The sequence below is a fragment of the Bos indicus genome, chromosome 28, assembly GCF_029378745.1.
Source record: "Bos indicus isolate NIAB-ARS_2022 breed Sahiwal x Tharparkar chromosome 28, NIAB-ARS_B.indTharparkar_mat_pri_1.0, whole genome shotgun sequence".
Lineage (NCBI taxonomy): Eukaryota > Metazoa > Chordata > Mammalia > Artiodactyla > Bovidae > Bos > Bos indicus.
The window spans coordinates 375,754-385,552 of NC_091787.1; the positions used below are offsets into that span (position 1 = coordinate 375,754).

Sequence of the window (9,799 nt, forward strand, 5' to 3'; positions counted from 1 at the left end):
CAAAGAGAAACTATTATTTATTTTAATTCAGAAACATTTCACAGAGCAGAATTTTGACAAATCTGTTTTTGTAAGAGATGATAAAAACATTTCACAGAATAGAGGATGAAAAGTTATTTTTTTATTTCTGAAAGGTGGGGAAATGTTTAAAATATTTGACATATAGGATGATGTACAGCTGATTATCAGATTGGAGGGATAGGCTATGCCTTAAATATTCTTAAATGACTTCAATTCCTATTCACTTGAAAGTCCCGTTTCTGTCCAATAGCTTTCTGAGGGCATATTTTACATCTTTGTTTCTGAAGCTGTAGATTATTGGATTAAACATGGGAAAGACAACCGTATAAAACACTGCAACTACTTTGTCAGTGTCTGGGGAGTAGCTGGTAGTGGGACGCAAGTACATAAACAGGAGTGTTCCATAGAATAAGGTGATTGCCAAGAGATGAGAGGCACAGGTAGAGAACGTTTTGCTTCTTCCACCTGAGGACTTGATGCTCAAAACAGTGAGGAGGATACAGAAGTATGAGATAAATATGACCACAAAAGTGCTGGTCTGGATGAAGCCACACAAAGCAAAGAGCAGAAGCTCATTAATGTAGGTGTCTGTACAAGACAAAGCCAGGAGAGGCGGGATGTCACAGAAAAAATGGTTGATGATATTGGAGCCACAAAATGGCAGCCTGAATGTGAGGCAGACATGGACCATTGAAGTCACACCCCCACTGAAGTATGCCAACACAATGCAGCAGACACAGACTCTCCGAGACACAAGAGCAGAATAGAGCAGTGGATTGCAGATGGCTGCATAGCGATCATAGGCCATTGCTGCCAAGATAAGGCATTCAGCATCAGCAAAACAACCAAAGAAAAACATCTGTAGTACACAACCAGAGAGGGAAATACTTTTCTTGGATGCTAAGAAATTTACCAGCATTTTAGGAGTGATTGCTGTTGAGTAGCTAATGTCTAAGAAAGACAAGTTGCTGAGAAAATAATACATGGGGGTTTGAAGGCTTGAATTGATATTAATTAGGATTATTAAACCTACATTTCCCACCATAGTTAGTGTATAGACTATGAGAAATACCAAGAATAGTGTAACTCTGAGAGGTAGATAATCTGTGAATCCAACAAGTAGGAACTCAATTGGCATGGTACAATTATTCTCCAACATCTTCTTGGTTTTCTTGTCTTTCTCATCTGAAATAAATGGTATCAGGATACATGAATTGATTTGAATAATTGATGCTGCTGCTGCTGCTAAGTTGCTTCAGTCGTTTCCGACTCTGGGTGACCCCATAGATGGCAGCCCACCAGGCTCCCCCGTCCCTGGGATTCTCCAGCCAAGAACACTGGAGTGGGTTGCCATTTCCTTCTCCAATGCATGAAAGTGAGAAGTGAAAGGGAAGTCGCTCAGTCGTGTCCGACTCTTTGCGACCCAGTGGACTGCAGCCTACCAGGCTCCTCCGTCCATGGGATTTTCCAGGCAAGAGTGCTGGAGTGGGGTGCCATTGTCTTCTCCAAATGATTGATGAATCAAGTATATATTTATTCTTCCTTCTAATGAGGCAAAGATAAGGATAGAATAACCATTAAGGCATTTTCTGTGATGTATTTGGTTTGTTTTCATTTGCGACTTTATTTAAAAAGCAATTAAAATCTTCATTGAGAGAATAACATTGAAACATGTATAATATCATGTATGAAACGAGTCGCCAGTCCAGGTTCGATGCACGGTACTGGATGCTTGGGGCTGGTGCACTGGGACGACCCAGAGGGAGGGTAGGGGAGGGAGGAGGGAGGAGGGTTCAGAATGGGAAACGCGGGTGTACCTGTGGTGGATTCATTTTGATATTTGGCAAAACTAATACAATATTGTAAAGTTTTAAAAATAAAATAAAATTAAAAAAAAAAAATCTTCATTGATACTAGAGACTGTTATTCAGCTATGATGTTCCAAGAGGCAGCGATTCTTTAAAGACTGTTCACATTAAGAGATAGTACTAAATCCTTTAAAGATGAAAAAGAATGAATTTGGCTGAGTTGATAAATCCTGGTAGAACTAGAAGAGCTGGCAAAGTCCTTATAGGCAAACCCCTATTTTTCAAATCCTAAAATCATATTCTTCCATGTATAGGAAAGTATAGTTGAGAAAAAGTCTAGGGAGAATGCTACCACAGATAAACTGGATGAGTCTACAGAATATCTATGATCTTGGGAGGTAGTTTAAAATAACAGATAAGAGCATAACAGCTATGCAAGAGATGACTGGGTTCAAATCTTAGCTTTGCTACATATAGAATATATACTAATTGGTTATGTGAGCTTAATAAAGTTATTTAACCACTCTGTGATGATTAGAGGAAAAACAAGTAGATATTTGTGTGTGTGTGTGCATGCGCGTGTTTTTGGAGAAGGCAATGGCAACCCACTCCAGTACTCTTGCCTGGAAAATCCCATGGATGGAGGAGCCTGGTAGGCTGCAGTCCATGGGGTCGCTAAGAGTCGGACACGACTGAGCGACTTCCCTTTCAGTCTTCACTTTCATGCATTGGAGAAGGAAATGGCAACCCACTCCAGTGTTCTTGGCTGGAGAATCCCAGGGACGGGGGAGCCTGGTGGGCTGCCATCTATGGGGTCGCCCAGAGTCGGACACGACTGAAGTGACTTAGCAGCAAACTGAGACTGTATTGGGAAAATGTATTATATAGTCAGAAGGAGAGAGTGCCCAAGTGAAGAAAACTTAGGATGAATGTCAATGAAAAAATACAGTGAGATGGAGTATCCTGCAGGCAATTAAAGATATGTAATGTTGGAAGTGGCTTAAGTCAGTAACTCTGCAGTAAGTAATAAGAGAAACAAATAATGAGGATCTATTCTCTGTGCTATGTGTGGGAATCCTGTAATTCTCCCTGGTCCAACAATATGGCCTGAAATCTTCTAGAGAATCCGGTCTTCACTGGGAATTAAATCTTTAAAAGGAAAAAATTGATTGGAAAAAGATGAATCCAAACTCTTAAATGAGAAAGCAATTAATGTGTCTATGTTGCACAAGTGTAATTTCTATGCTTACATAATATTCAGATTCTTATTCTTAACTCTGTCTTCCTTTCTGTAAAGAATCAATTCAATAACCATGAAAAGGACTTTCTTTAATTTTCTTGTGTGTGTGTGTGTGTGTATGTGTATGTGTGTGTGTCTATCTGTGAGACACTCCAACAGCCTGGGTCCTGTTTTATTTGATATCACTAGAACAAAACAGGCCCCAAAAATGAAGAAAGTGAGAAAGTAAGTGTCTGGAGACCTGGAATGTAATCCTGGTTCTACTACCTTAAATTATTTCATCTTTATTTATGTCATCATATCCTCATTTATAAAATCAGACCTACTGTATTTATTTTTATGCTTGTCATATAAGGGAAAATATATATATTCAAGAACTTCATAATAGCTTACTAAACTTTTATATTTGTTTGCATGTTATTAGTAGGAATTGTTGAATCAGGAAAGTTTATTAAAACTGGAAACAAAAAATGAACAGACATGCAGCATGAAAAATGTTATAAACTCTCACCAAACATAAATGGAGTATAACTTCCACTACCAATAAGACAACCAAGGCAAATTATAGCTTGTTTTCTTGAACAGTTTTAACTTGGGTGTTCTATGAACTGGAGCCCTGATATATTCACTGTGATACCTAGTTACGTGTGTTAAAGATGATACTGATGGTGGTTAAAGCAACAAACAAAGCTAAAATTGCCAATACATTTTTCAATCACTTGACATGCATCATTTTGTTGAAACCTCCTATTATTCTATAGATAGATATTTTTCTAACTTTATAAGTGATAAAACTGAAGCATAGAAATGTAATTAAATTTTCAGAGTATATATTGATAGAATCCTGTTCTCATTTCTTAACTGAAGTACTATGATGGGTCTGATGTTGAAATATTTTGTACTGCTGTAGGAATTTTATGATATATCATTTGAATATAGAATGTCAGTGTGGGAAAGAACCTCAGCCATCATCTCAGGTTCTTGTTCTTCAGATGCCATGACTACAAGATCATTCAACATGGGGCATGTCCACTAGTGACTTGAATGATTATATCATATCCAAAAACAGGTTATGAGATCAAAGTCTGATTTTTCTTCCTTGAGTTTCCATTAAAATTGAAAAACTATCTAGAGGGTTTCTGTAGTCAGTTGTCGAATGGGAGGTGAAACATCCCACAACAATTCCACTTCTTTTGAAGAGTTCATCTCATACTACTTTGAACTTAGATCTTGATTAACCTAACATAAGCTGAGCCCCACTGATCCCAAAGGAAATCTTACGTGACAAAGCTACTTCTAAAAACTACCCATGGATGGATTTTCAATTTGTTCTTCTGCTTAAAGTATTAAGTATAAAGTTTGCCCTCTCTCCTTTTCAAATTATGCTGTACTGTACTAATTAAACATACACAGGATATGGCATCAGGCAAAATTTAGTTTAACCTCAGATGTGACATTGAGTGTTCTATAAGTCATTGAACTTCTCTATGCCTAAACTTCTTAATTTCATTTAAATAGCATGATATATACATGCGTGCTAAGTTACCTCAGTTGTGTTGGACTCTGTGCAACCCTATGGACTATATAGCCCACCAGGCTCCTCGTGCATGGGATTCTCCAGGCAAGACTACTGGAATGCATTGCCATTTCCTCCTCCAGGGGATCTTCCTGACTCAGGGATTGAGCTCAAGTATCTTATACCATAAAATTGAAATCAGGATTAAATTGGATAATTTATGACACTTTACAGGGCTTATTATATTATAGATGCATGAAACAATAAATACATTATCTTTCATTAATAATAATACTATTGTGATTATTTAATCATTCAATATCTGACTTCAAAATCATAAGTTCCTTCAGTTGATAATTATAAGGACAAGCATAAAATAGTTATACTGTATGTTAATATGTGTATATTCTCATAGAAGCTGAGGTTTGACTTACTGATAAAATTTAGCTTACTAAATTTAGCTATGGAGTAAGGAATGGAAACCCACTCCAATATTCTTGTCTGGAAAATTCCATGGACAGCAAAGCCTGGCAGGTTACAGCCCATGGGGTCAGAGTATTGGACATGACTGAGCTACACACCTAATTTAGCACAGTTAATTAGATTATTGGATTTCACAAGATTTCCAAAATAGCCACACTCAGATTCCTCATCAATGAAATAAGGACCACAGTGAATCAGTCAATGGCTTTCAGAAAATGCCACGGGGAAGGTCAGGTCAGATTTATACTCCACCATCCCCCCATTCACTCCTTTAGCCCACATACCTACACAAACTGAGAAAACCCTGCAGAGTCAGAGAAGATACATTTTATCTAAGGCAACAGTATCTTTGCTACATCCACACCACACACTTTGTTAATGCTTTAGGGAATCTGTCACCTACCTTGGCACCTTCTGGAAGTTTGAATTGTAGTATTTATTTTGTGCAAAAGGCTGATACCAGACTTTGCACATAGATGTTACAAGGGATAAATATATTCTTGATGAGACAAGTAGGATATCCCAAGATGGTTCCCAACCCCAAGTGGATTTTAGATTGGCAATGACATTTTTTCTAGTGGTGTGGCTGGAATGATTCCCAAAGAGAAAAATGGAGAGTGATAATATAATTGACTATTATGTAGCCAATTACAATGTAATCCTTAACTGACAAATCTAAGATTAAACAACAACAAAAACCCTTTCAGTTCTGCCAGGTGATAGAGAACAAACAAAAAAAAATCCTATAAATCCTATGATTTCTACCAGATATTAAAAGGTACTTTACAGCCTTTAGTTATATGAGACGATCTAAAAGTACAAGTTCAATGCTATTGAGAGCAGTCCCAGGTACCCCCATTTTAGTTTGCTTCTTCCAATTTTCCTAGTGACTAGAAGGAAATATGTCTTGTATGATAAGTTGTAAGAGCTTACAACTCAGGCAACCTGGATTTGAAAGTGAGATTTGCCATTTCACAGCTGTGAGACTTTGAGTCACTTCTTAAATGTTATTGTTATTAATTATAAAATAATAAATACTAATTGTCCACCTCATCAAATTCTTATGAAAATTGGGATAATGCATGTAAAGAGTTAGTCCTTGCTTCATCAGACTGCACACTATCTTTTGTAATTGTAGCAGTATTTATAACAGTATTTCCCCATAATTTAAAAAGCAGTTCTAGATTTTAACTTTCTTTAAATTACTAACAGGGCTCCCCCCATGGCTCAGTGGTAAACAATCCACCAGCCAATGCAGGAGAGGCAGGTTCTATCCCTGGGTCTGGCAGATCCCCTGGAGAAGGAAACGGCAACCTACTCTGGTATTCTTGCCTGGAGAATCCCATGGACGGTAGATCCTGGGAAGCTACAGTCCATGGGTTTGCAGAGTCAGACATGACCAAGCACGCATGCACAAGAGAAACAGGAAAAATATAAACACCTGAGCTTTAGCTTCTAGGGAGCTGGAAGAGAAATGTTTCCTCATCTTCAGTGCTCAGTCAAGGCTCCTAAAAAGGTTCTGTGACACCACTCAATCCTGTGGAGTGACCATTGCTACCTTAAAAGAAATGGTCTCCCGCATACAGCAGTCTCTAAAGTGAGTAAGCCAAGAGTCACAGAGTGAGGTAGCAACATTTTTATGAGTATGTCATATAGTAAACACTGAGCTATACCAGAGAGACCATCTACACACAATGTAAGTGAACTTCCCCTTGTTTACCTGTCAAATCAAATAGATCTCTTACCAGTAATGCAGTCAAAAGTGTTTATTTATGGAAGCTCTATTTATTAATCACATTCTCTTATCATGTTTTATATATATAGGGAATCCCTGTTCTGGGGTGAAGTGAAAGTCACTCAGTTGTGTCCAACTCTTTGCGACCCTGTGGACTACATACAGTTCATGGAATTCTCCAGGCCAGAATACTGGAGTGGGTAGCTTTCCCTTCTCCAGGGGATCTTTCCAACCTAGGGATCAAACCCAGGTCTCCTTCGTTGCAGGCAGATTCTTTACCAACTGAGCTATCAGGAAAGCTTGTGGCTCAGCTGGTAAATAATTTGCCCACAATGCGGGGAACTGGATTTGATCCGTGGGTTGGGAATATTCCCCTGGAAAGGGAAAGCCTGCCCACTTCAGTATTCTGGCCTGGAGAATTCCACAGACTGTATAGTCCATGGGGTCGCAAAGAGTCAGACACGACTGAGCAACCTTCACTTTCATTCTGGGATAATAATACCGCAGCAATACATTCTTTGCTGTAACCACTATAGCGTAAGAAACCGACTATCAGGAGGCTAAGTATTTTGTGGGTTTTGATCTTTTATTATTATTATTATTTAGCTTTCTTGTTTTTATATTTGAATTAATTAATGTTTAATTTAAGGTAATTGCTTTACAGAATTGTGTTGTTTTCTGTCAAACATCAACAATAATCAGTCATAGCGACACTCATGTCCCCTCCTTCTTTAACCTTTATCCATCTCCCTCCCCTTCCCACCCCTCTAGATGGTTATAGAGCCCCCTCTCTGAGCTCCCTGAGTCATACATCAAATTCCCATTGGCTATCTATTTTACATATGGTATTGTAAGTTTTCATGTTACTTACTCCTTAGTTAGTCACAGAGAGATCCTCACACTGTCCTGGGAAAGTAAGAGAAATTCTCCTGAAAATTATTTGAACTTTTAGAATTTGCTCAGGTCCAGCTGCTCTTATGTAAATTCCATGAAATAGTTAAAAGTTTTTGATGGATTGCCTGATTTATCATGAAAGAGACTTTATACCTCTAGAGAGACTTTGAAGTCGCTCAGTCATGTCTGACTATTTGTGACCCCACGGACTGTAGTCTATCAGGCTCCTCCGACCACGGGATTTTCCAGGCAATAGTACTGGAGTGGGTTGCCATTTCCTTCTCCAGGGTATCTTCCCAACCCAGGGATCGAATCCAGATCTCCCTCATTGTAGACAGACGCTTTGCCATCTAAGCCATCAGGGAAGTCCTTAACAGAGACTTTAGGACCCATGATAACCTGATGTCTGATGTTGCATCAGACAACATCTGGTGAGGTCCTCTATCTCAGCTAGAACCAAGTAACAGGAAAATGCTTATCTCACAAAGTTAGAAAGGTAAGTTTCTGAAACAAACAAAAAAACCTCTCTATTTAAAATATCTACATTCTTCTGCTATTACCTGCTGGGAACCAGCCTTGGCTGATCCAGGGTATTCGAAGGAGAGATGGCATAGGCGACCTATTTATTTAAATATTTATCAAAGATATAAAGAGTAATAGAATGAGGATAGCTCAGTAGGAAAATTCAGTGGAGAAAAGAGGCTGAGTAGCTTGGTTTACGCGGGAGACTGATAAAACTTCAAGACAAGAAGTTTGCACCACTTAGGTAGGCCGCAGGCGTCCTTCCGTTCTCCCAAAGGAAAGGAGACACTGAGGCCTCCCCGGTCGGATCTTAGAAGCCCAGGCATAATTAGCAAGCATGGCGGGTTCCACGCTCCAGATGGAGACTCAGCCAGAATTTGAGAGAGATAGAGACATGGGGAGACCAAGTTTCAGTGAACAAGGCCCACACTTTATTTTCCAAAGTAGTTTTTATACCTTAAATTGTGCATAGAGGATAATGAGGGAAGGGGTAGAGTCATGCAAGGACAGCAGTTCCTGGTCCTAATCGAAGCCAGGCTTTCAAACTTATCATATGCAAAAGTTCAGATGATTTACATCATCTTCTGGCCAGGAGGCCTGTTAACATTTTAAGAAACTTATCTTTCTCTAAAGGTGATTATTCCAAAGTCAGGCACCAGCCTCCAAAAAAGCATTGGACAAAGCTGCATTCCTATAGTGCAAAGGTGAGGTGGGCTCAATCAAGAAAAGAATTAACTCAAGGGTCCAAGGTTATAAACATTGAGGCTACTACTTACATTTCTATACACCCATTATATCAATCAATACACTGCCAAGGACACGGTAGGTAAGGAGTATGGAGACTTAGCAGCAAACATTGGCCCAATAAGTGAAAAAACCTTTCACCAATACAATTTCTAATCAGTCTTTTAACTACTCAAAGGAATCTGTGTTTAGACAGTTTAGAACATCTCCTGCCTCTCACAGTTGGGAGGCTCTGAACAATCACATGTGGCCGGAAAACCTATTCAGGCAGGCTAGAGGATTTCCAAAGGAGTTTGTAGGTTGAAACACTGTCACACCTAGGAATTATTAACTGGAGCTGTAAGCTAACTCTTTTTTCAGAGAGAAGTAGTGGGGGACAGCCCCCCATAAAGTCAGAGGTGTAGGTGAAAGCACAAAGCAGAAAGTAGGCAGACTCTGGTTTTTGGGGTAGATGCTCGAGAACTTCCAGGGGGACTCCTGAGGCTTGATCCCGCCTTTGCATATGCCGAGCCTTCTTCCTCATGACCTTTGTCATGGGCGGAGTTCCTCACGCTGGCTCCCGGCAGTGACAGAATTCCAGCTGAGCTAGTCCAGATCCTGAAAGATGATGCTGTGTAAAGTGCTGCACTCAATATGCAATATGCAATATGCAATATGCACTCAATATGCAATATGCCGGCTCCCGGCATCTCCCCCTTTTTTATTTCTTAAAACAGCCAGATGCAGCTCAGTCACGAGCTTCTGAATGTTCTGCTGAAGAATCCTGACAATACAAGGAAGAACGATCATGAGAAGCAAAATTAGATCTAAAGATATTAGACAGAATGTTTTTTCCA

General features: G+C 39.3%; 1 protein-coding gene across 1 annotated transcript; it reads right to left on the reverse strand.

Moving 5' to 3' along the window:
- Positions 1–241: 241 nt before the first annotated feature.
- LOC109569088 (olfactory receptor 5AS1) lies at positions 242–1,180 on the reverse strand. The gene has a single exon (XM_070781840.1). The coding sequence runs from the start codon at positions 1,178–1,180 to the stop codon at positions 242–244; it is 939 nt and encodes a 312-aa protein (XP_070637941.1).
- Between the last annotated feature and the right edge of the window lie 8,619 nt (positions 1,181–9,799).

What these genes read in the sequence shown, in the direction of transcription:
- LOC109569088 (XM_070781840.1), bottom strand. Translation starts at nt 1,180, where the DNA reads ATGTTGGAGAATAATTGTACCATGCCAATTGAGTTCCTACTTGTTGGA.